The 25,922-nt window shown below is 45.6% G+C and overlaps 2 protein-coding genes across 2 annotated transcripts in view; one reads left to right on the forward strand and one right to left on the reverse strand.

The window, feature by feature from the left end:
• The window catches only part of MTOR (mechanistic target of rapamycin (serine/threonine kinase)), a 106,115-nt gene that overhangs the window by 27,643 nt on the left and 52,550 nt on the right, over positions 1–25,922 (forward strand). Inside the window, exons 22-27 of the mRNA XM_015409471.1 lie at positions 591–753; positions 1,951–2,043; positions 3,305–3,451; positions 5,367–5,509; positions 8,690–8,852; positions 9,448–9,593. Of these exons, the coding sequence (XP_015264957.1) occupies positions 591–753; positions 1,951–2,043; positions 3,305–3,451; positions 5,367–5,509; positions 8,690–8,852; positions 9,448–9,593 (855 nt within the window). The remainder of the gene's footprint in view (positions 1–590; positions 754–1,950; positions 2,044–3,304; positions 3,452–5,366; positions 5,510–8,689; positions 8,853–9,447; positions 9,594–25,922) is intronic.
• On the reverse strand, positions 15,256–24,194 carry ANGPTL7 (angiopoietin like 7). The gene is made up of 5 exons (XM_015409470.1): positions 23,376–24,194; positions 17,660–17,760; positions 17,305–17,499; positions 16,528–16,726; positions 15,256–15,473 (listed from the first exon to the last, which is right to left on the reverse strand). The coding sequence occupies exons 1-5, from the start codon at positions 23,746–23,748 to the stop codon at positions 15,280–15,282; spliced, it is 1,062 nt and encodes a 353-aa protein (XP_015264956.1). The 5' UTR covers positions 23,749–24,194; the 3' UTR covers positions 15,256–15,279.

Here is a 25,922-nt window from a genome sequence, read left to right on the forward strand (position 1 = left end):
TGGCCATTATAGAAGGGAAAGCAAATCGTGGCTGAGTGCAGGTCTCCAGCAGGGATTATTGAGAAGTGACTATGACGCTGCTCTACAGTTAGCTCATACCATCACTAATGGATAAAGGGGTGCCTCTTTTCCAAGAGGAGAGCATTCTTCAACTTTGGTGTAAAGCTGCCTTCTGACTCAGCATATAATTGATCCATCTAACTCAGCACCATTTTCTCTGACTGGCTGTGGCTATGCAGGTTCTCGGTCAAAGAAAGGTCTTTCCCAGCTTTTACTACATGATATCCTTTAACTGAAGATGCTGGGGATGGAACATAGGGCCTTCTGCATGCACAGTGTGTGTTCAGCCACTAAGCTATGGCCTCTTTTGAAAAGGATTTTTATCAACACATGAAGCTGCCGTAGGCTGTGTTAGCTCCTTGACCTATCTGCCTTGTCTCATGAGCAGCACCTCTCCAAGGTCTCAGGCAGGGGTCCTCCACAGCTTTGCTACTAGGGGTACTTTTAGTTAAGGGTTGAATCTTGGAACTCTTCTCATTGAGTTGGGCCCCCCTCTTAATTGCAGTGCTTCTGTTTTCCCCTAACACCAGAGCTGCCTTAGAAACTGTGGACCGCTTGACGGAGTCTCTGGACTTTACCGATTATGCCTCGCGGATTATCCACCCGATAGTGCGGACCCTTGACCAGAGCCCAGAGCTCCGGACAACTGCCATGGACACACTCTCTTCATTAGTCTTCCAGCTTGGGAAGAAGGTAAAAAAAAATCCCTTCCGAAATGCAAAGCTGATTGGCTGAAATTGGAATTAGCTGGTATTACTCCCTTCTTGCCAGAGAGCCAGTTTGGTGTAGTGGTTAAGTGCGCGGACTCTAATCTGGGAGAACCAGGTTTGATTCCCCACTCCTCCACTTGTACCTGCTGGATGACCTTGGCCAAGCCGTAGTTCTGGCACAGCTGTTCTTGAAAAAAGAGCAGTTTCTCTCAGAGTTCTCTCAGCCCCACCTACCTCACAGGGTGTCTGTTGTGGGGAGGGGAAGGGAAAGGAGTTTGTAAGCCACTCTGAGACTCCCTTGGGTAGTGAAGGGCGGGGTATAAATCCAATCTCCTCCTCTTCTTCTTTTCTTCTTTCCTCTAACATAAACCTCATCAGGTTTAACAATAACCACTTCCCCAAAGTTCTTTGTAGGGCTGGAATGCGAATCAGGAAACCAGACACATATCATCAAATGTCCCACAAGACCAAGAATGATGGTTTATGGGTGGCAATTTACCACACACACACCAGTTGTTAGGAAAGGTTGCTTGCCCTCGTGTTCTTCAGTAGATGGGGGCAGGCCTAGCAGTGCAGCAAAGCATCTCCTACAGGACCCTCTGTACTCACAGCAAACAAGAGGGATTGGCCTGCTTTAGCTGACTCTTGTTTTAGGGCAACGGCTGTTCCTTTACTCTATTTCTGTTTTCATTTTTTATTAAATGTTGGAACTGTAGGCTGGCCCTAATATTTCAAGGTAAGATCCATTGGAGAGGGAAAAAAATCAGTGAACTATTCACATTTCTAAAAACCTTACCTTAAAAGTTAAGAATAATTAATTAAAAATTATTCGTCATTGAAAGAATAATTCATTAAAAGGTAAGAATAATTCATTACAGCTTTCTGAAAAAGACCATGTGGCAATGACGGCCAGTTGTTTTTTGTTTTGCCATTCATGCAAACATGTTGATGATTGAAGTATTTTTTTATTGCTGCTGTAGGAAAGTTAATGTGATAAAGATACTTTAACCGGGGCTTCTTTATATTCGATTAAATCTATTTTTAACCGGTCAGATGGCCAGCTCTACTTCTTTAGATTTCACAGGGGGGGGGGGTTGTTGCTTCTAATGAGGGCAGTGAAGTGGGTGGATTTAGTCACAGTCCTGGTGAGGATGGCTTCTTTTTGTTTCCCCATCTGCAGTATCAGATTTTTATCCCAATGGTGAACAAAGTCTTGGTGAGGCATAGGATAAACCATCAGCGATATGATGTTCTCATCTGTAGGATTGTGAAGGTCAGTTACTGGGTGTGGGGGAGGGCCCTTTGCATGTGAGGGGAGCCTGGTGTATTAACTCAGGAGGACATGGGACTCCTCTGCACTTTTGCTTTCAATTTGTAGGTAACAAATTTCATTGTAGTTGTGTGGGAACAGAGAAGGTCAAGGTCTTTTACTATTTCATTCTGCCTGTTCATCCTCTTTCTGTGACAACAGGATAAATGTATATCTGGCCTAACCTCCTGCGTGTCTGCCCCCTCCTTTCATTATTTTCCAATCAAGCTTTTTATTGATCTGATTCAGAAGATAAAATGAGCTTTTTTGATTTGTAGCTTTCAGCATTTTGAGCTTTCTTTGTGTGTTGCCTGGTCACGTGGCTTTGGTATTGCACACAGGCATCCAGGGTGGGTGCTGAGCGAACAGCACAACTGAAATAAGAAACATCTGTATTTAATTACTTGCAAAGCATATCTGCAGGTTCCAACTGCAAGCAAATTACAAAACACCTTTTCTTTAATTTTTGGGACGCCACTTCTGAGCCCAGACTAAGCTACTGCAGCAGTTTGTCACAATTTAAAATGCAGATGTAATACAATAAAAGGTGCTCGGCAAAGCCATTCTCAAGGAGGCCTGGGTCCAGGCATGGGGGAAGGGTGCCTGCCTGCTGCAGCTGGCCTTCAGAATTGCCCTTCGTAATTGGGAGGAGGCACTGCCAGCTGGAGTTGGATTCAGGCACAGTGGAGGATACCTGGCAGCTGCCTTTTCTCTCTCTGGCAGTATCTGTAGAAAAGAGCAAGAGTCCAGTAGCACCTTAAAGACTAACAAAATATGTGGCTGGTTATGAGCTTTCGTGAGTCACTGCTCTCTTCTTCACTTCACACTGCTGGCTGTATCTGTTGATGTTATGTTCTTCTCAGCATCCACCTCATACCCTTTGAGATGGTACTGGCTAGTGCCTGAAAAGTCAAGGGTTGGGGTTTTTTTGTTCAATCTCAGTGCAGCAAAACTGCTGTAATGGTGCCATAAAGCACACTGCTGGAAAGTGCAACGATGTGCAACAGGGCCATGCCTGAGACAGATGAAATTTAAAATATAAATTTAGGAGTTGGACAAACACCCAAACTACAACCCCTGCACCTTGGCAGACTGCTTCAGTCACCCTTGCATAGACCCAAAGGATGTGTGAACGAAAAGGAGCGGGCGGTGCAAGGTCCGAACTGTGCAAAACCTGCAGAGCCAGATATTGGCCTTGGTTAATACTCTCCCCACTCTGAACTAGGGCTACACTCTTGCTGATGAGGAAGAAGATCCCCTCATCTACCAGCACCGAATGCAGAGGAGCAACCAAGGAGAGGCGTTAGCCAGCGGCCCGGTGGAAACGGGTCCGATGAAGAAATTGCACGTCAGCACTATCAACTTGCAGAAGGTAGGTGGGGGAGGGGTGCTGCAGCATCAGGAACAGAAAGGAACCCGTTCAGGCCCTGCAAAACCAGCTCGCATCAGTTTATTCAACAGAAAAGAATCATAACAAGCAAAACGAAAGGTGGCGTAGTACAAAATGCACAATCTGTGCTGTATGTCTATCAAGAAACTTCTTTTTTGCATCAGTTTCTAAGCAGTCGCACCAAAGGTTGTCACAACAGTATGCCAGGTGTCTCCCGGTTTGATGAAAACAGGCTGAAATCAAAACATCCTTTGCCTTTTCCTATACAACAGGACTCCCAGGCTGTAAGGCCACTAGCCAGGAACATGTCTAGCTGTCCAGGAGTTTACATTACATGTAACGTTTTCCACGCCATTTGTTCCTGATTGGGCATTAATACAATTGCATCTAATGAGCGTGATCAAAGTGTAGCCCTTGGCAAGAACTAAATAAAGTTCCCTGTATGTGAGACTTCCTTTTCCTCTGAACTGTGAAAGGGGCAGGAGTCTCACCAGACTGGAACTTGGAATGGGTGCTTTTTAGGAATGCTGTGTAGTAGTTTGGAGCACCTCTGTGATATTTCAGCATTAATAAATGTCTCCCATCTGTTTTTCTGTGTGTGCATTTAATACCTTTGCAGTGCTAGAAAAAGTTAGCTAAATAAAGACTCTTGCGAGCCTAAAGTTCCCGGCCACATGGTGACTGCTGTCTCTCTGCACAAACCATTTATCTGGCTTTGCCTTCTCCAAATCTACCTCTGTGAGGGATTGCATCAATTGCGATTGGATCATTCACTTGCTCAATAGTTGTAAGACTTCCATTCCTTCGGAGGAGACTGCATGTTGTGTCTCATGAGTCCCTGTTCTGATGTGCTGCTTCAAACAGTCAAGGGGACGTACCCAGAACAGTGACTCATACAGTGGTGGAGGCCACTGTAGGTAAGGAGTCCTTAGCGCTTACATGCTCTTAAGTAATCCTTTTCAGATGCAAGAATAAAGCCTGCCTCAGATTTTTAATTTGAGGGTAGGGTCGGAAGTATGCCTCAGCTATCTGACATTTTGGGAACAGACGCTTTGTGGTGTAACTCTCTGCTATCACTTCAGACCTGCAGGCTGGGGGATGGTGGGTTTGAATGCTCTCTTCTCTGTGTGTATGGGGGGGTGGACCCCTAAAAAAAGATGGCAAGCTGAATGGGGAAGGAAAATCCAGAACTTGCTCAAGTTGACCAAAATAACACCCTAACACCAGTTTGGTGTAGTGGTAAGTGTGTGGACTCTAATCTGGGAGAACCGGGTTTGATTCCCCACTCCTCCACTTGCACCTGCTGGATGACCTTGGGCAAGCCACAGTTCTGACAAGAGCTGTTCCTGAAAAAGAGCAGTTTCTGTCAGAGCTCTCTCAGCCCTACCTACTTCACAGGGTGTCTGTTGTGGGGAGGGGAAGGGAAAGGAGTTTGTAAGCCGCTCTGAGTCTCCAAGTGAAGGGCGGGGTATAAATCAAATCTCTCCTTCTTCTTCTAACCAGTAACCTGAATGGGGTCAGACACATTCTAGTGACTTCCGAGGCACTGGGTTGTCTTCCACTGTGGAGGAAAAAAATCACAGTGTTCAGTTTCCATATCCAGTTAAGCGTGCACATTTAATATTGGTATATTTCAAATAAGTTGCTGTACTGTTGCTAGGATGCCTTTTTTCCTCTCTTTGAAACCCCGCTTACAGATTAGAGTAACACTTTTTAGAAACTTCCTGTTTAGCTTAAGATACCGGTGAATGGAGATGCAAAAATCCATCTGGGTTTGCATTTAATGGAATTGTAACACTGGGGAAAAATAAACAGTGAGAGAAGGGAGTGCGTGCGCTGAGCCAGCCTGTACCCTGCTCCTTCTTCATGGTCAATGAAAGTGTCCTTTGTGTTTCAGGCCTGGGGAGCGGCGAGGAGAGTTTCCAAAGATGACTGGCTGGAGTGGCTGCGGCGGCTGAGCCTGGAGCTGCTGAAGGATTCCTCGTCGCCGTCCCTGCGCTCTTGCTGGGCTCTAGCCCAGGCATACAACCCTATGGCCAGGTAATGGCATTTCCTGCCTCTCCTCCCAGTGCCCGCCTGCGCCAAGGACCGTAAGGAGGGGGAAATAGAAGACATTCACCGACTCCGTTAACTACCCTCTAGAGGCAAATAAAAAGTGTTTGGGAATCCGATTCTGTGGCCAGCTTTTTGCCGACTGGCAGCTCCTTGAGTTGTGCTCCTTAGAATCGAAAGGAGAGAAACCTCACACTTTTAATATGCCTGTTGCCTATTCCCAGTATGTGAAAAGTGAGGCTGGAGAAAATATAGTAAAACTTAGTTCTGTACAGGTCTTGTGACTCAAATAAAGAGCTAGTCTGGGTGGAGTAAACAAACCACCATGTGTTTACTGTGATGAGTGCAAGGGCACCTTCGTGTATCCACATACACCCCCTCCGGGTTTGCTTAGTCCAAAAGCTGTCATTAAGACCTGCAGGATGCCATGAGAGAATTGCTGGCATGCTGCTGGAAGTAATTGAAATCTTCCATGAGCCAAAAACACCCATCCTCATTAGAGGCTGCCTGGTGGCTCTCTGTATGAGTCACTGCTCTAGCTTGCCACCTCCCATTTAGCCACAGATGGGAATGAGTAATTCTTTAGTCAGTGTGCAGAGGATACTGCAGGTTGCATCTGTACCTGAATCTAGCTGAGGCACAAGCTCAGTGGTTCTGGTGCAGGACTGGATTTACTTCCTTTATTTATTGTAGTGAACATTGCAGGATTTTGTGGCAGAGATTGGGGCATGTTACAAACACTACGGGTGCTGAAAAGATAGCCCTCATTTCCGCCACTGGTACATTTTAGATCTTCTCTAGAATTGATGGGCTTTTCCTCTCTTCTTCCATTCCTCACTGCCTGTGTCAATAGGGGTTTAGATTCCTTGTTTAAATCCAAATGGTTGTTTTGTACAGAAGGAACATGAGAGCTCTTATGCAACTAATACTGCGTGTGGCAAACAAGATTTGATGGATGTGTGTTTGAAAAGCATTTCGAAGCCTGTGCCTTGACCTCTAATCCACCTTGTGGCTTTGTGAACCAAGGATGGGATCACGGAGTTCCAGCTTTTCTTGGAATTAAAGTCCACATGAGGATCTCTTAGCCATAGAGACAAGTTAAGAGTTTGGCCTTCACGGGGCAGAAGTGGGGATTGTGTTGTGGGTGTCATATTCAAAGTCCTAATGCAGAGCAGTCATCCCAGTTCCACGTGGAAGAGCACCAGTTCCTTGACCTGAATGTGAGGGCAGAAAGTAGTGCCTGGGGTTGTCTCCCTCTACAGTGTGGATCTCAGTACAAAGTGAGGAAAGGCTTAGCTGAATTGGACTGATGGTCACATAAACATATGAAGCTGGCTTGGTCCATCAGTATTGTCTGCTCAGACCGGCAGTAGCTCTCCAGGGTCTCGAGCAGAGGTCTTTCCTATCACCTACCTCCAGATCCTTCCTTGTCATTTTTCCTATGGGTAGTTTTTTCTTTTCTTGGCAAGAGGTCTTGCTATTTCCATTGAACAAGCAATCACCTTATATGCTGCCGGGCAAATTGCCTTATAAAAGACTTTGAAATGTTTGCTCTCCACTCCAAAAATGGTCCTTTTGCCCTAGCTTGTAGAGGCTTGGCCGGGACAAAATATATTTTTGTCTGTTTGGCTGCAGCTGGGACAATAAAGGGGACCTTTAAAGAAGGGGAACTGCCTCATTCACTGTGGGACTGTCAGTCTGCTTAGGCCTCTGCGGACGGCTCCATCTGCCAGTGGCTGTCTGCTCAGGCGAGGGTCTTTTCCAGCTCTGCTGGCTTTTTTTCAGAACCCTAGGGGCTTCCATATGCAAAGTGTGTGCTCTACCCATTTGAGCTGTCTCCCCTTCCCATATATTTTTCTCATTAGTTACCTTTTCAAGTCCAGCAGGGTCACAAGGCAAGCTGGTCTCTCTAGATGCATCCGCAGCAAGAGCAGCTTTTCCCTCTCCATGTCACATTTATGTCTCTCTTTTGCTAACCATTTGTTATAATTCCTGCTTGCATCCCCAGATAACCTCATGACCATTCTACATTGTGTTGTCTGCAGCTGCTTCTAAGAAGCTGCATCTGTTGGGGCTGTAATCCCACCTTGTCTTGTGGGTTTGGTTTTCGATTTCCAGAACCCCCACAAGATCCTTTGAGCCTTGTGGAGCTCCTAATGTTCCAAGAAATACACTGAGTTCCAGAGCGTGATATCAGTTGCAGAGAGACTCTTGAAGCAGCAAGTGCTACTTTTCTGCTCTGAAACCCTGCTTTATGTAATACATTTTATCCCCAAGTCATGTATCCTTTCCAGTGAAAGGGCTTTTTGACATATATAAACCTAAACTTATGGAAAGCAAGTTTGTCATTACTCTATGGCTTTTCTTAAAGGGCTCAGGTTTGGGAAGTAGATTAATTGGAATAAGATGCGGGTATAGCTGAATCACTTGGAGCAATGCGATAAGCTTCTGGTTCATGCAGGAGCCAATAACTGAGCCTCCACGAGGTTCAGAAGATTTAGCTGCTATTGCCACTGACCAGGAGCTCCCCTTCCAGCTCTCTTGTCCACTAGCCCACACTCCCTGCCATGCAAGTGTACTTCTCACAACAAGAGAGAAGAATGAGGAAGTTGGTGCTATCTGAAGGGCAAGAAGGTAGGCATCCCTCCAAGGTCATGTGAACATGCAGCAGCCCTGGTGGCTGTAGTAGCTGTTGAGAGCTGTGGCAGTCACCCAGAGGCTTCCGATAATGTGGAGGCTCATTTATGAGTTCTTGTGTGAACTTTTTTGGTTTCTGCTCCTCTTTTCCAGAATGACTCCCCAGAGGAGGCCGTTAGGAGAGGGTGTTGTTCAGGAAAGAAATGGGCATGGGCTGAGTAGGTCTTTGGGAATTAACACGGTTACTGTATGATTAGGGTCCTGCTGGCTGTTGATTGCGTTAGAATATTTTTTTAATTGTAATTACCTGTTAGGCTGCTGCCACGATTGGATTCCAGCTGTGCTGGAAGAAAGCTGAGTTTATAAATATTTTAGATAAATATAACTGGCCCCCAAACACTCCTAGATCTCATTCCTCAGACCCTGTACCCCATTGGCTTTGTTGCAGCATAGGGAGAAGATGGGCTTATTGGCATTTGCTTGCTTACCACTACTTTGCTCCTCTCCCATCCCCACCCCATCTGCCCACAGAGATCTTTTCAACGCTGCCTTTGTTTCGTGCTGGTCCGAACTGAATGAAGACCAACAAGATGAGCTGATCCGTAGCATCGAGTTGGCGCTGACCTCTCAGGACATCGCAGAGGTCACACAGACCCTCCTGAATTTGGCAGAGTTCATGGAACACAGTGACAAGGTAAAAGCCATTGGAGGAGACGCCTTTTTGGGGTCTATGTGGAGGTGGAGAAAAGGCTTAGCCCAGCCTTGAATCTAAGTTCACAGACGTCATTACCCCACAAAAAAGTACTACTCCTGGGGCTTGTCTTGAATCACTTGTGGCCTAAACAACATATGAACTGATGTTTGTGATGTTTCCCCCACCTGCTCTCCTAGATGCAATTATTACTCACCACTGGTGACCAGCCATGTGGCTGTTTGCAAGCCCAGACTTGGATGTTACACTTGCATCCACTGTTGCCTTTTGGGCATACCAGACTTACTGACTTCCTCTGTGCGTGAACCAGGCTAGAATGCCTAGGAAGCAACAGGAACTCCGGGCTGAATCTGAATCTGATGATCTCCCGGCTCACCTTTCCAATATGGGAGGGGGGTGTCAGTTCAACCCTTTATATTTTGCCAGCACTTTGCTGCCAAAAGGACTACTTTGGGCCTTATGGTGCAGGCCTGCTTAGCCCTGCCTCTGCTACAAACTGTTTACCAACCCAGTGCAGCTGCTGTCCTTGGCTTTGGACTCTGGTGGTCTCTTGACCGTCCTGTGTTCTGTATTGCAGGGTCCACTGCCATTGGGGGATGACAATGGCATTGTCCTGCTGGGGGAGCGAGCCGCCAAATGCCGGGCCTATGCTAAAGCCCTGCACTACAAAGAGCTGGAGTTCCAGAAGGGTCCGACGCCTGCTATCCTGGAGTCTCTCATCAGGTAGGGCCAGTTGTACAGGTTCTCTCTTGCCCAGTTGCCATGCCTGAAAATTGGAGAGCAATGGTGAACCACTAGGCAGATCCTAGGCGGTCTTGCTTGTGTGTGCCTCAGAGCTTTGCTGGGGAAGTGTCGGAGGGGAGAGAGGCAGGTAACTTTTTACCTCCGGGACACGTCTGTGCTCACTGTGGGAAAGCCAACAAGACATGCACTGTTCAGCTTGTGAGCACTGGAGCAGACTCTTGTCTGACTGTTCCAAAGGTGCGCCTGTATTTGGCATGTTACTGATGTGTGTCCATACTGTGAATGGATATTGGCGAGACAACTTTTAAGAAATGACTTTTGGCTGTTGACCTGAAAGAAGTTTACGAAATAGCTTTGGTCTTCTTGCGTAGCAACACCTTGCTTCCTTCTTGAACTTGTGCTGGTAGAAATGAGGTTACAGCTATCCTTGTGCCACGTCGCACTGCACTAGCTATAAAGCGAGATGTAAAGAATCCATTTTAGTCTCTGGATTGTTTCCTAAAATTGAGGGCAGTGTGTGTGTACGTGTGTGTGTGTGTGTGTACCCCTCGAATCATCCCTTTTCCCTCTTCCAATAAGGGCCAAAGACAAATCTTGGCACAAGGAAGGTCTCCCCTTTGCGTGTTTTGCGTCTCATCCCAGGCCAAAGTAATAAGTGACTTTCAAGAGACTTTACGTAAGGGACATTTGCAGACCTTTGCTAATGCCTTTTTTTGAGCACATAGATACCTTAAATAGCTGTGCAGTTTATGAAGTACTTGGACTCCTGGCATCATAGTGGCTTGGGGATTATTAGAGATTTCTGAATCAATTGGCTTGGCAGTAATAACAAAAGTGCTTCGGCACAATATAAGCTCATAAAAACTCTGGGAATTGACCCTCCTTGTGTCTTAAAATACCTTCATCTGGTATTCAGATGCCTCAGGCCAATCGCAGTAGAAATGGTACAGCTCTCTGCCAGCAGTTTTGCAGACTTCCTTTGCTCCCGCCTGGGCCCAGGCCTGCTTCTGCTGGAAGCAATTCGGCCATTCTCTGCTACTGGTGTGCAGTATGAAAACTGCTCGGCACATGACCGGACCCTTCTTCCATTGTATTGGCCCCCGTCTCCCACCTTGTTCCCCCCCCACTACTTGTTTTGTCATAGAATAGTTTTCATTTTGCCCCAGTGTCAACTTTGTAGAAGTAAATGTGTCATATAGGGAAGGGCAGCCTAGTAAATCCAATTTCATAAATAAATTTAATAAATGTATTTCTCAGTAATACAGTGTGCAGAAGTGGGTGCAAGGAAGAGAGGAGTATCTTATGTACTGGGTAGGGGGAGAGTTCAGAGTGAAGGGTAGGGGTTAGGGTGTTGATGTTGGTTTGTTTGCTGTCCTACATTACTGGAAGAGCTCCACAATATACCTCACTTTGTGAATTCAAAAGGGGAAACTCCTGTCTCGACTGATTTATATGGCTCAGTGGTTGACACTGAAATGCAGACTGGAAGGTCGGTAGTTCAGCAGTTCGAGACCCGAGTGCTGCATAATGGAGTGAGCTCCCGTCTCTGGTCCCAGCTCCTGCCAACCTAGCAGTTTGAAAGCAAGAAATTGCAAGTAGATAAATAGGTACCACTTTGGTGGGAAGGTAACAGGTTCCGTGCGCCTCAGCATCTAGTCATGCCGGCCACATGACCATGGAAACGTCTTCAGACAGCACTGGCTCTTTGGCTTGGAAACAGAGATGAGCAGCACACCCCTAGAGTTGGATTCGACTGGATTTCAAGCAAGGGAAACCTTTACCTATGTATTAGAGGTAGCTCTTCCCTTATTCATAAGTCTGTCAGGTTATCTCAGAATCCTTCTGAGAAGCAGAGGCCTGGATCATCTGGGGCTGATCGGAGGCCTATGCCAACCACCAATTTCCTCTCCCCGTGCCCCCCCTTGCAAACAAGCCACACACACACACACACACAAAATTGCTTGCCTGCTTGCCATGTCCCTATCAATGCCTGTGCCAGGGGCAAAGCCAATAAATGTTTCAGATGATTACATGTGCTGTTTAATGCAGCCACAACTTCTGCTTTCCTGGCTGTAGGGACTGGAGAGTGACCCCTATTTTGAAGCAGTAATTGATGTGTTTTATTTAGTCTTTATTACATCTGACATGTTGCTGTTCTGGTAGTGCACTTAAGCTACATACCATTTTCACTGTGCTGCTTCTACGCTGTAGGATAAACATTCCGAGGTTGTTAGACGTCCATCTGACATACCTGGCTACAGCTATGGAAGGCAGGGTGTATTTGGCTCGTGTGGGCGAATAGTTCTTGGGAAGCCCCTCCCTGTTCTTTTTGGGCTGGCGTAAGTTGACGTCCAGATGATACTGCCCATTTGAGTTTCCACGGTGGCAGTACTGGAGCTTTATGCTCTGCCAGGAAAAAGGTGATTTCTTTGCAGCATTTCATTCTTGGGTCAGAATCAGATTGGTGAGAAACTTCTCTCAGATGCGGTTTTCCCCATGTTCATCTGGACCATAGTCATTCCCAGCCGATGGCAAATTGTCAGTCTGAGAGCAGTCGCACCAAAGTTGTCTGAAATCAATGAACAAACAAGGGCAGCTGACCTTTTGAAAGCACTGTAGTAACAGCAGAGCTTTCTGAAAGGGCCATGAATGGTACTTGGGTGTTTGCCCATTCTCCTGCTGCAGGGACATTTGTGGGAAACTCCCTTATCCAAAGATGGATCACTGGTCCCTATATTTCAGTACTGCCAGCTCTGACTGATGGTTGTCTAACACCCAGGCAGCAATCTTTACCTGTCCTGCTATCTTTAACAGAATCAGCTGTTGAAAAGATCTTGTGTGTTGTTGTTGTTTTAAAATAAAAAGACTATTGGTATCTAAACAGTGGGAAAAGTTTGGTTTAAAGGCTGTTCGTTTCTTTCTTTGTGTTTGGCTGTAGGCTGATTTTTCTTCTGCTGGCTTGGTTTGTTCCTGTGGTGGAGTTGTTGCTCCCCCCCCCCCCCCAGTCAAATAATTGTTTATTACACTGCAAAAAGAGAAAGAAAGGAAAGCTTGTCTTGCATATCGGGAGACTAATCTTACTGTCTTGGTAAACACTGAAACAGACTTCCTGATATGCCAGATTAGCTTGGTTGAGCTGTTGTCGGTGGATAAAACTGAAATGGATTTGAATTCAAATATCTCTGCTAGCTCAGCTGTAATCAGATAATGGAACTGTGGCTTAGCTTTCCTGCTTTCTATTTGTTGGTTTGTTTTTCCTCCTGACATATGTGTTAACTTTGTTCTGCTTCTTCAGTTCTGGAGCAGTAAATTTTGTCACATCTCATAAGTCTGTTTTGCTCCCAGCCAGCCATGTAAGTTCATTCAAACTGTGGATTTCTTGTGGAAATCCCTCTCCCTGGGAACAAATGAGTCTGCTTGGGCTAAGCAGTGACTGCCTGCTGCCTACCCACCTGCTTTTGACAAAGCTCTAATGTTAATCAATCACTAATTTAAATCGCTTTCTATTTCTTGTCCTCCCAGGTTCAGTCAACTGGGGGTTGTGTGTCAGTGTGCATGTTAAAGAGAGCTACTCTTGGAACATTTTGGGGACTGTCCTATTTTTCAGCAGCTAGTCTGGGGGACTGCTGCACAGTCTACCCTTCTTGTCATAGTAAAGATTTGTATTAAAGCTGCTTATGAGGCAGCTTGCAGGATCAAACAGTCCTCATGTCACCTGAGATTGCAACAGCCAGAAAGCTTATGCACCTTGCAGTGGGTCATCCAAGCTTGGCTGGTTGTGGGAAGGCCAGCCTGTTGCCAGGGCCAGATTGCAGTTTGGAGGGTAAAGACAGGGTTGCTCTTCCCTGAAAAGCCACTAGCCACGATACTGCATGGAACCTCCGTATTCAGAATTAGTATAACTCTTGAGTACCAACTGCTGGAGGCATAGTGAGGAGGGCTGTTTCTTTCAATGTCCTCCATGTGGGGCTACCCATGAGTATCTGGAGCCACCCTGCAGAAAATTAGAGGAAGTTAAGCATGTTTGTTCATCTTTGAAGTAACTGGGACCTGCACCACAATTCTACACATTTATAGCCTGAAGCTATGTGTGCTCATTGAGAAGAAGCCCCGATGAGATTAGTGACACTCATTCTTTAGTCGTGGTGCTTAGGACAGCAGACTTGAGGTCTTCACTTTGTGTGCATTAGGATTTAAATATGCCCAAATTCCTCTGGATCCTGTCCATTATCGTCTTGCTCTTTCTTGTACTGATTGCTCTTTTGTTTAATATACTGGAACATTTTTCACCATATTTATATTATGCAATGCATACCAGACCATAGTTTGTCTCTTATCCTGGAGGGGCATTTGTTATTTCTGTTTGAGAATCCCTAAATGAATCATTCCTAAAGTTTAAAGCATTCAAAACACGATTTAAAAACAAGGAAGTTTATTATAGAATTTGAAAAAAATATCCATTATGCAGACATAGCAGTTTTGTGCAGAGCACTCATTCAATGTACAGTACATGCAATTCCACCTGGAATTATCTCCCACACAAGAGTCTTGCATAATAACGTAATCTGTGCTCTCTAAGTCTTTCCGGTGCAATTTCCAAGTTTTGGCTAGTCAACATATACACGACGCTTCCCAGAGAACTGTCATCTCCCGATGACAGGGCAATGACTTTAAATTAAGCAAAATCCCTCTTGTAATAAAAAAGTGAATAAAACCCCAGACATATGAACTCTGAATCTACTCTGGCGATACAGTTAAGCAGGGGATTGGGATGCAAGAGAAGAGTCCTTCTTGGAAGTGTTTTGAAAACTGATAGTCCCAGTATGTGCTGTGGTAGCTTGAGAACCTGCGCTTGCAGCGTGCGCTTATGCAAACAGTGCATCTGTTCTGCACGTACTATTATTCCATACTCCTTTTAACATACATCAAATGCTGCATAATTTGGAATGTTACCCTGCCTTTTGTTTAAAAAGCAACAAAACCCAATAACAAACATGACGTGTCACTTTCAAAATCTGGAATCTGCTTGCTGGCCACTTCTGGTTTCATCACCGCCTCGCTGTGCTTTCGGAAGTCCTGGTGGCAGCTTCCATTTTAATTGGCAGCTGTCTCAGTCTAAGCTCCATCTGCACCCACTCCCCTTTTGAATCTGTAGGTCATAAAATGTCCTGAAGACTTCCTTGTTGTTACCCTAACTCAGCCCTTTCTTTCCCATTTTGGAATTTAAAAACCCTTCCTTAGTTTGACAATATCTGTGTCTGAGCTGATCTAAAACACACTTTGAAAATTGCAGTTTGGACATAAATAAAAACTACCCCCTGCCCCCACCTGAGACCAATTAGAAAAAAATGCCAAGGCAGCTCTGTGGTAATCCTGAATAGGACCGTAATCTTGTCCTTGATTGGGCAGTGTTGCAAGAGGCTCCCAATCCTGGTGTATGTTTTTGGCTTCCTGTTGGAGAACCTTGTCATAAGAGAGGTACAAAAGCTTTGGGTTGCATTTGGGGTTCTGCATCATTAGTAATACATGAGTCAACACCCATGTCTATAGCCCTTGCATTTTTAGATGAGTGGTTGTGCTTTGCTACTTAAAATGTTTCCTTTCTTTTCCCCCGCCCCCCCCCATAGGCCCCCCCCCCCCGTGAAGGGGTAGTGTTTCTGCTGCCTTACTCAACTTTGTTGTTGTCCCCCTGGGCTTTGAAGTCTGCTGGCCGAATCTTCATCTCGACCCTTTTCAGGGAATAGGTTTTTCCATGCCAACCATACCAGGTGATACCATCTGTGCTCTTGTTGTGTTCACCGTTACGGTAGTAAATCCCATTCAGATTTGAGTCTGTGCAGCAGTTGTACCAATAACCACCTTTCAAGAAGTAAAAACAAAATCATGTTATCTGTAATCCTCGGCAGACTTCTAAGACAGTGACTTTCTACATTTCTACCTTCAAAAAATAATCTTTCTATGGCAACTTGGGCACAGAGGAATGCTTGCCATGGAACAGCAGTGTGTTGCAAAGAGTTCTGGGATGCACATTCAGTTCATATAGAGCGCTGGCCAAGCTTGGGCCATTCTGTTAACTTTGCCTGAACTGAAAAGGCGACATAAAATATACCCAGAAGCTCCTTTGCAGAAATAGATTCAATTGTCCAGCAGTACAGCCCAAAGCAGTGTTTACCCCTATCTATGTCAATCTCGGTGGGGTAGGGCGGGATATAAATTGGAATATAAATAAATAAAAATTACCATCATTTGCCCCAGAACTACAAAGAAATAAATTCAAAAGTGAGATCAATATATTGCTAAAACAGAGCTTGGACGTATATATATATATTTACATTTGATGGTATAAATAGGATGACCCCAACTGACCTCTGGGGAAGCGGGGTGTGGTGGTGGGAGACAACATGGAAGAAATTAGGTTTTATAATGTAGAATTTGGAAATGGCAGTGTTGCCTGCAGCTCTCCTTGGACGAACCCCAGTGTGACGCTCCTCCAGTCAAGGCCACATTGCCCTTGCTCCAATGTGATCTTCCCGGCAGGGCCTCAGATTGGAGAGGGGAGGCGGTTGCTGCAGATCCTCCTTAAACTAGGCCACCCTTCTAATCCCCTCTCCTGGCTTGCTCCTCCCCTCTACCTCGTCACCCAGCCAGAACTGTCCTGAAGCCCTGTCTCAGTTGCCTCCAAAGTTGCTGCCTTTACCCAGGCTGGCCTTGTTGATATGACTGGCCCTACCTGGCTGTCAAACTAGAGTCTGGAGCCTTGCCCTGCATGTTTTGGGGACATCCTGGCCTGGCTGCTGCAGCTGCCCATTGTGTATGGCTTGTTTCAGCCAAGGTGAGTCACCCCTGCAAGTCTGGAGTGAGTTCCTATACCGGGCACCCAGTGTAGGAAATAGGAGCATGCATGGAGCTTTACCTTTGCGTAACAGTGCGCAATGGTCCACACATTTGTCATTATCCTTGTCCTTGGTGCTGAAGGCTGTGTTGTTGTGGTATCTCATGGAGTCGTGTGGAATGTTGCCACTGTAGTTGGCCAGGAACAGGCGGTAGCTGTTCAACTCGTTGCTCAGAGTGAAGTGGTTGTATTGAGCATAGCGGATGTTGCCATTCCAGTCCTGTCAGGTGGGAAGTGGGAAAGCAGCGAAGAGAGAAACACCTTTCATTACCCATTTATCTAGGAAAATGTTTGCCTGGAATACATTTGCCTGTTCCCTTGCAAACGATTACATCCTTTCTTCCAATGTTTATTCTTGTATCATCTATGCAAGAGGCAGGTATTCATTCCAACTTGTGCACCTCCTGAATGCTCAGGGTGGGCAGTCTTCTTCACAAGAGGCAACGGTTAAAAATGAAACACAGCCAATTATATAACACTGAGATAGCTGCCTGCAGGAAGGATCTAATTTTGCCTCCTGTCTGGCAGATCTCGAAAGGAAGGGAATTTCTTAGTGGTGTGGTAGTCACCAAAAATGCCTCCTGTGTGCCTTGGCCTTTTTTGAGTTTGCATGAATGGCCATGTTAAAAGGAATCACTGAATTCGCAACCTCATCAGTCCTAAGAACTACTTGTACCCATTGGACTACCTTGAGCTGTTTTTGGAAGTTGCCCTTGGACTGCTCCACTCTAATGGCAGAACTTTATATTTGCCTCATGTTACCATTGGCCGGCCTTGTGTTTGAAACCATTCACTTGCCTCTAGCTCCACACGCAGCATGGTTGGGCGCCTAGAAAGCCGATGGATGTGTTCGTTTCCCAGCCAGAAGTCTCCCTGGATGCTGCCAAACCCTTGCTTGTACTGTTTCCAGTCTCTGTTGAAGGAGATCAGACCAACTTTGCGCCTCTGGATGACAGTCCAGCCACCCCCATCTGTTTCCATGTCGCAGTACACCTGGAGACATGGGAACAGGAGCAGTTCCAGTTGCTCAGCGAGGTTAGGGAAAGCTCAGAACACTTTAAGTTTTACAAGCCACCTCTAGAGGTTTTTCGCTAAGGATGCAGGGGAGAAGTGTTGTTTTCATTGAATAAAATAACGTGTCACAGTTCCTTACCTGTAGCTCTGGGGTTCCCAGGAACTCGTCAGGTAGCAGCTTGTAAACACCGGAGGTTCTGTAATTCCTCTGATAAAGGGATGAGCAGTCATAGACCGCGTCTGTGTGAATGCAAAGAAGGGAAGGAAGCAAGTGATACCTGAGCACTGGGGGAAGTAACTCTGTTTTTCTGTCTCCTTGCCCCACCAACTAAATTTCCTGAACCTTGGTACGGTTTTAATTATTGAGGTCTTTTCCATTACATTTGATAACAAAAAGAAATGCTTCTGAAGTAGTGGGTATCATCCAATACATATGAATGAATAGCTTTCAGATACAGCTGCACAGTGAGCAGCAAACAAAACACCCTGTTACATTAAGCCCGCAAAAATATCCCAGTGGTTATAATTGTATAGTTATTAAAAGATTAGAAAATTACAGTTGCATAAGGGACCAGAAAACCTGTCCTTGACCTTAGGTACAGATTTTTTGGGGGGAGGGCAGATTTATTTTTTAATAGGATTTCCTTTCAATATTTCTGGTGGAAAAATTGGGTGATCTTGGGGAGCACTGAAAAAGACTATGAAATATTTTCTTTTCAGAAGGTGTGAAGTGCTTCTTAAGGTAAGCGTTTTCACACTTAGAATATATCATATGAAAAATTATGTGGACTTTTCCACTTTTGGGGAGCACTATTTTTTCCCCCATTGGACTGAGTTCAATGAATCACAGGGTTTTATTGAAAATGTGTAGCATGAAATATTTTATGTAAGTCTACAGTATTAGATTATGCCAATTCTTTTGTATATTGTAGGCATATACGTTTTCAAGAAGTGTTTTGTTTAAATGTAAACGATTTGGGGAGCAGTTAATATGCCGTAATGTTGCATTCGAGTCCAGTAGCCCCTTAGAGGCCAACAGGATTTTCAGGGCATAGGCTTTCAAGAGTCAAGGCTTATACCCCCAAAATCTTGTTGGTCTCTGCGGTGCAACTGGACTCGAATCAAGCTCTTCCACTGCAAACTGACATAGCTAACCTCTGAAACTAACACTATTATTATTATTAACACATTTTACTGTAATGTTACAGTTTAACTTGATGTCCAGATATGCTGGTAGTTCTGCCTCTTGTGGTTGCATAGGGGTGTTTCTGTCCAAACACACTTTTTCAGTCACTGCAGAATTTGTTTCCTGCCTTCAACATTTATTTTTTCATAAGAACATAAGAGAAGCCAATATTGGATCAGGCCAATGGCCCATCCAGTCCAACACTCCGTCACACAGTGGCCAAAAATACCAGGTGCCACCAGGAGGTCCACCAGTGGGGCCTTTCTTTACATGTCAGAAATTAAGATACATATGCTATGGGAGTATATGGTGTACCAGTTTGCAACTCTTTCTCAAGTATTAGGTATAGTTGCAGTTATTCTTAAACTAAAGACATTTCTGCCTTTAAAATATGCCAAGTAGTACAATTTTATATGATAAAGTATAAATGATGCATTTTTGTTGTTAAATCAGTAAAGGAGATTTATGTTTGATAAGAAGTATGTATACTACAAACATTTCTGCCTCTTCCCACTGGGGCTTCAAAATTTTACTTCTTTAACTTCAAGTCAAGAGAGCCAGTGTGGTGTAGTAGTTAAGAGTGTCGAAGTAATATCTGGGAGCTGATCATTGGGCCCAGGTTTAATTTGAGGCCACACATATGTTGTACTTCCCTATCTCTGTGGGATTTCTACAGGTTACTGGAGGCTCAAGCAATTGGAAGCCTCTCTCAGAGTGGATGAGGACACCCTGGGAAGGAGTCTCTATCAGGCTCCCACGATACAGTTCCCTTCGCCACAGGAGCTGGATGATTCAACATCTGTTCCAGCACCAGGCTACTAATTACCCAACAGAGTCATCCAAGCTAGCACCTACAAACTTGAGCCTATGCATGGATGGCAGAGAGAATGATCAGCTAATCGTGCTGTAAAAGCTTGCTGGGTGACCTTGGGCCAGTCACACTCGCTCATCCTAACCGGCCTCACAGGGTTGTTGAAAGGCTAAAATGTTGGAAAGGAGAATTACTGAAGCCGCTTTGGGTACCCTTTGGGGAGAAAGGTGGGTGGCAAATGAATCGAATAAATAAATAACAAGTCAAATCAACTGTTTTTACCCATCTGTTCTGTGCCCCAAGGCACTTACAGAACAGATAGTTCTAGTGGGGTACACCCAGTGAATTGAGCTGCATTCTGCCAAGGAGAGGAGAGTGGTGGCATTGCCAGGTTTGGGAAGGCACGGTGAATATTGGATAGCAGACCCTTGCACCCCAGTAGCATTTTCCTTAGGAAAGCGCAGAAGATGAGTCTGTACGCAGCCAGTTGGTGTTTGGAAGGAAGTCCCCCCGCCCCTGGCTATGTTGGCTAAAAATGGAAGGGGGAGGGGGATGGTCTCTTGTAGTTTCGACCTGGCTGGTTTACTGGGGGGCATCTGGAGCACTTCAAGGTCCCTCTGCTTTGCACCAGTACTGTGCTTGTGGGTGGCCACTGGCCTTGCTTGCATGGGTTGATCCACGGGGGGCCATTTGGATAGCATTGCTTCTGACACTGTGATCAAGGCTATCCTACTTGCATTCAGATATCCTTACATTCTCTCTGTCATCCATGCATAGGCTCAAGTTTGTAGGTGCTAGCTTGAATGCCTCTGCTGGGTAACTAGTAGACTGGTGCTGGGACAGATGTTGAAGGGACGAAGGGAACTGCATTGTGGGTGCACGACAGAGGCTCCTTCCCAGGGTGTCCTCATCCACTCTGAGAGAGGCTTCCAATTCCTTGAGCCTTCAGTAACCTGTAGAAATCCCACAGAGATGGGGCAGTACAACATGTGTGTGGCCTCAAATTAATCCTGGGCCCAATGAGAAAGAGGCAGTGAGTGGCTTTGACATGTTGATCTGAATTCCTTCTCCTCCTTCCAAATCCATTCCGAAGTGACTAGCAAAAAGCAGACAACAGTTCAGCAACCAGTCTATCAAAGATGAATTTTGGAGGCTGATATTCAGACTGTGGAGTTTGGCCTTGGACAACTTTCTGTCCCTTAGTTATGGGATCTCCTCACCTGTAAAACTAGAGTAGTGATACCCTAACATCACAACATTCTTCTAAGGGTGAAGCATTTCAAGTGCTGCATAGAGCACTGGTTCTGCTCCATACAGAACCTTTCTACTTTCCGAATGCACAAAACCCAGTTTCCATTTGCTCCGTTTAAATTCCTCCTCCTCTCTTAAAACCACCTCAGAAGACTCACACACTTGGGTAAGGCAAGATAGGCTGTGCATATTTGCCATCCTTCAAGCCCAAATACGTTGATTTGACAGGATGACCAGGCCTGAAGCCAGCATGCCTGCTTCAGTTGTGCAGTTGGGCAGACAAGCCAACTTAGCAAGTCCAACATGTTTGGGCTGTTCTCGGTCTATTTTCTGCTTCAGAGCCCACCCGTGTTCATAAAGTGCATTCCCGCTCATGCAAGCGTGTCAGCCTTTGGAAACCTTTGTTTCCTATCTGTGTAGGAAATGAACATCCAGCTGCTTCAAGGGGGAGAGGCTGTGCCTGAGGAGAGTTTTTATCCATCCTGACAGTTTTAGCAGTGTGCAAGCTGAATGGTTTCCACCTGTTGGGATTAGGTGCCAACTGTGGCTTCCTTGTATCCGACAGTTCTTCTGCAGCTGCCTTCTGCTTGTGCTGGATTGTTTTGCAAAATCATACTCTGAGATGATATATTTCAGTTTTAACAATTCTGTGTTTAGTGGCCTTGGTTTGGGAATAGATTATTTAGGGGAATGCTACCATATTTCAGAAACTTTAAGGTCAGGCGAGGTCAATTTTTGAGGTCCCAGGCAGGCTTCTGAAATGATCAGTCGCTTGCACCAAGAAAGGATTCTTTTGAAGCATCCAGGGAGAGAGAGAGGATAAATTCTTGCTGCCCTTTAGGCCACAGATAACTAACACAGGTGTGAGTGGGCAAAGCAGTTTAGTAACATATTCATGGGTTAGTAACTTTCATCCTCTTATTTGCAGGGATGGTCTAAAGGGGCGAGTGGTGGGGATGTTGTTAACTGTATTGCATCCCTAACCCATGTGCGTTCGCACATCAAATGATACAAATTTCACACTCTCATACTGACTTGTATTGGCATACTCCCCCTCTCTCTTAGCCATGTGCATGTAACATAGGCCCCCTCCCCCATTTGGTTAATACAGTATAACTCCTTACTTATGGATGGCCCATGTCATGTAGCAAATTAGGCACAAGCCAGTGGGCCAATAAAGAGTTAGTAATCCCCCCCCTCCTTTATGTAGCTAAAATTGTAGAGTTATTCAGCATACAGTGTCCTGAGGGACAACTGTGGTCTTCTGGTGCAGGAAAAATAAGCAGAAGTTCCATGACCCATTAAAAATGGCCATACCTTTATTGTAGTGTAAGCCTTGATGGCCTAGAGGCCATCTCATGGAGGTTATGGAGGCAGAAACTTTATAAACAGCAATGTCAAAAGGCCATTCTCTGGTACATATAAGTTTTTTCTTCAAATATGTCTACCAACTGAGAATCCACCACAAATTTTAAGCCATGATAAAAATTTGTTGGTCTTTAAGGTGCAACAAGTCTGTACGATTGAATATATGGTTTATTCTAGATAATAGAAGGTTTTTTAATAGTTGCAGAATGTCTCTCTGAGTCAGCACTTCAGACTGAAAAAGTTTGGAACTAGCTTCTACTTACCAGAGACTTAAGATGTGGTCTGCTTCTGGTGAAGCACAAAATGAGGATTGGGTTTATAACCACTGCTTTCTTGGAAATAGTCAACACTTAGGCATATCTTTATCTGTAAGTTGATAATCTAGAGGTATTTTATTTTGGTTCATGTGCAATTTTTAGTGCAGATTAATCCATGTACTCTTTAAAGCAAACCACCTTTTAAAAGCAAAGCAACAAATCTGATAGATCACTGAGTGCAATATTAGGACTGCAGATCCTTTAGACTGTTTGGAAAATGCCTCTCCTGCTTTTATGAGTTATGACTCTTTGGTTATGAGTAGATTTCCTGCCTGAGGAGGGGATTAATAGAAGATTGAAATGTATAACTTGATTGTGCCTCTCTATTCAGATAGAGGACAGAATAAGATATTTTAGGCAGATTTCACAGTACTGCAGTTGAAAGCTCTGCTCTTGCTCCCTAGATTCAGTTTGTTACCCGTGTCTGCTCAAATGTAAGTGCCCCTTACTTCAGTGGAACTCTCTACCAAGTGACTGTGCATAGTGTTACAACCTGAGCCGTCATTCTGGGCACTCAACCTTCCTGCTAGGGAATAATCCCCAATTGATGGATACAATTTGTGGTAAAAACTGAAGACCTTTCTGAAATAACAGTTTCTCCCTGCGGGCATGCTTTTGGAAAAATTCCTAGGGACACCTGTGGAAAATGTTACTTTCCTGGAGGTTTAACAGAGAAAATCCATGAGCAGGAATTCAGTACGCTGGTCACGGATCTTTTTTGGAAGAAAAATCCACATGGATTCCCCCCCCCCAATACCAGGTGTTATGATTTCCACAGCTGTAATTTCAAAAGCTTACCCACCGAGAAAATCACTATGCCAGAACTGGCCTCGGGGGAGACACAAGCCGATGGCTGGTTTTCCCTGTCCGCATTTATTAGCAGCGCCTCAGCGGCAGTGGGGGGGGGGGATCACCTCCTTACCGGCTGATGTTTGTGTGACGGTTTGGGCTGCCTGGAGCTGCACGATACCCAGCTGGTTGTTCATCTCGGAGTACTTCCCTTCCACGTCATTGAGGCGCAGGTCCATTTGCTTCAGGGTCCCTTCCAGCTCCATCATCTGCACGATGGCGTTCCCCATCTCGTCTTCCTGCTTCTTGCTCAGCTCCTCTATCAAGGCAGTCAGGTTGGCCACCTGCATCTTCAGCTCCTTCACCTCTTCACAGCAACCCATGGCCTTGGCATTCCCACTGACTATCTTCCTCTTGGGAGGCTTCTGCAGCCACGCTGGATAGACGGCCAAAGAGATGGTTATCACACATAACCAAGCCAGATGAGTGCTGACCGTGCTCTGCATTATTTTCCCCCCTTGCTTCCAGCAACTGCTTGAGAAGTTTCTAAATTCGCCCCAGATGGAACTGGCTTTAGACTTGAACTCTCCAGGTATGGAAGTCTCTGTAAGGACAGTTGCAAGCTAAAATTCTTGTTCTTGCCTTCTCTCTCTCTCTCTCTCTCTCTCTCTCTCTCTCTCTCTCTCTCTCTCTCTCTGAACTGAGGCTCTCCAAGGTAGAGAATCCACTAGGACTCTGTGCTGTTTAGAAGTGCGGGTGTCTGTCTCTCATACACTACACAGCATCTTAAGTAGCCGTCACTCCTATGTACCTCCACCCCTTGACAGCCCTACATAGCCTGCTAAGCCACTCCCAATTCATCTGCTCATATCAGGTGAAGCCAAGGCAGCTTTAAGGTTTGTGTGAGCGTGTGTTTTGGAGGGGGGGAGCCTTTGCATTTCAGTCCTGCCATTTCCACAGGTGGGAGAGAAAAGAGAGGAAGTTGTGGGAATTGCCAGTAACTGCATACTATTGGATTTTAGTCTTTCCGGTGACTAATATGCCAGCATGCTGAGGAAGGGAACAGGATTGGGAGTCCTGTAAAAGCAGGGGGTTCCACAGGCTTCATGATTGTGTAACAGGCTGGATAACTGCCCTCCTCTGTGTGGGTAATCCCATTCCTAAGAGCCCTTGTTAAAAGACCCAGCATGAATTGTACCTCTGGTATGTTTTCCTGGCTGTCTCTGCTGGAAGGAGCCAAAAGGCCAATTGGTTTGACATTCCTCTTGGGAGGAAAGGTCCACATTGTGCTACAGGCAGATGACCCACCCAGAAAGGCTTTGCAGAGCAGATTATGGAGTAAAGACAAGGAACTGAATGGGGAATCTGAAGTGGATGGGGTGAGCCCTTCTAACCTATCACACCCAGAGGAGGGTGTGAAACTTTATTGGGTACAACTGCTTGGTTTCTGGCAGTCCCTGCCACCCCAGAGGGTGTAAACCCTAAGAAAGAAACATCCCTTCCTGGCACTAACCCCCTCCCTCTTGCCTGTTATTGAGTCAAAGCCCTGTGTCCATCAAAAGCTAGAAAATGTGTAAGAAAAACACATTGTCTCTCCTTGCAGAGAGTTAAGGCCAGCTGAGTGGCAGTGCTGAAAACTGGAAGCAGTGTGGCATGGGACTAGCTGGTACTTCCCAGCGGCCACAACAGTGCTAGACTCTGAGGCTGCATCCACAACAGTCTGCAGTTACAGATAACATCTGGTAATGATGTCTTATCAGTATTGGTGGTGGAAAGTGGCATCAAGTCGCAGCCGACTTCTGGTGACTGCGTAGGGTTTTCAAGGCAAGAGATGTTCATCTGCCTCTGCGTAGCGACCCTGGACTTCCTTGTTGGTCTCTCATCCAAGTACTAACCAGGGCTGATCTTGCTTAGCTTCCGAGAGCTGATGAGGTCAGACTAGCCTGGGCCATGGTCGGGGCCTTATCAGTATTGAAATTAGTAAAGGTACGATGTTGTAGTGCCATAATGGGGGTGATTCAGAGCAGTTTAAGAGTACATAAAACCCAAATAACAATATGAAATCCCATTAAACAGCAGCAGTAGAAACCGGCAGTAGTAAAACTGCATTAGGTCAAAAGTAATGAGACCTACCTTTTATTTAAAAAAAAAATCTTGATTCTCCTTGAAAAGGGCTCAGGGTTGACATATTTGATGCTCTCCTCCCCTATTTTATTCTCACAGCAACCCTGTGAGGTAAGTAAGGCTGAAGGAGAAAGGCTGGCCAGTGTTCACTCCACGACCTTTGTGGTTGAGTGAGCAGTTGAACCCAATGCTCATTGTTCCTAGTCTGACGCTCTAACCACTACTCCACAACAATTGTTCTAGTTTCTCTCCAGCTGGCATTCGTCCTGCTATCACACCTTCATATACGCACCAAATCAACTGCTGCTTTCCCCCCCCCTTTTAAAGCAAGTTGCTTGGGGTTACCGGGCACCCAGACCTCCTAGCACAACCTTCCAGGAAAGGCAATAATGGCATCAGTTGTAAGACAGGGAAAAGGAGGAATCAGGGTGCACTTGAGCATCCAGGTATTTCAGCTTTCATTCCTTATAGCTGAGCTCCTAGTATGTGCCCCAGGCCTCGGGCTCCCTCTGTTTCCCATGACCTGAGATGCCACCAAATTCCAACACTCAGAAGC

Source organism: Gekko japonicus, unplaced genomic scaffold (assembly GCF_001447785.1).
Source record: "Gekko japonicus isolate JY-2015 unplaced genomic scaffold, Gekko_japonicus_V1.1 scaffold916, whole genome shotgun sequence".
NCBI lineage: Eukaryota > Metazoa > Chordata > Lepidosauria > Squamata > Gekkonidae > Gekko > Gekko japonicus.

What these genes read in the sequence shown, in the direction of transcription:
- ANGPTL7 (XM_015409470.1), bottom strand. Translation starts at nt 23,748, where the DNA reads ATGCAGAGCACGGTCAGCACTCATCTGGCTTGGTTATGTGTGATAACC. An exon ending in CGTCACACAAACATCAGCCG is followed by an intron (nt 17,761 to 23,375) that starts GTAAGGAGGTGA and finishes GCATTCACACAG; the next exon opens with ACGCGGTCTATGACTGCTCA. An exon ending in TTGCGCACTGTTACGCAAAG is followed by an intron (nt 15,474 to 16,527) that starts GTAAAGCTCCAT and finishes ACTTCTTGAAAG; the next exon opens with GTGGTTATTGGTACAACTGC.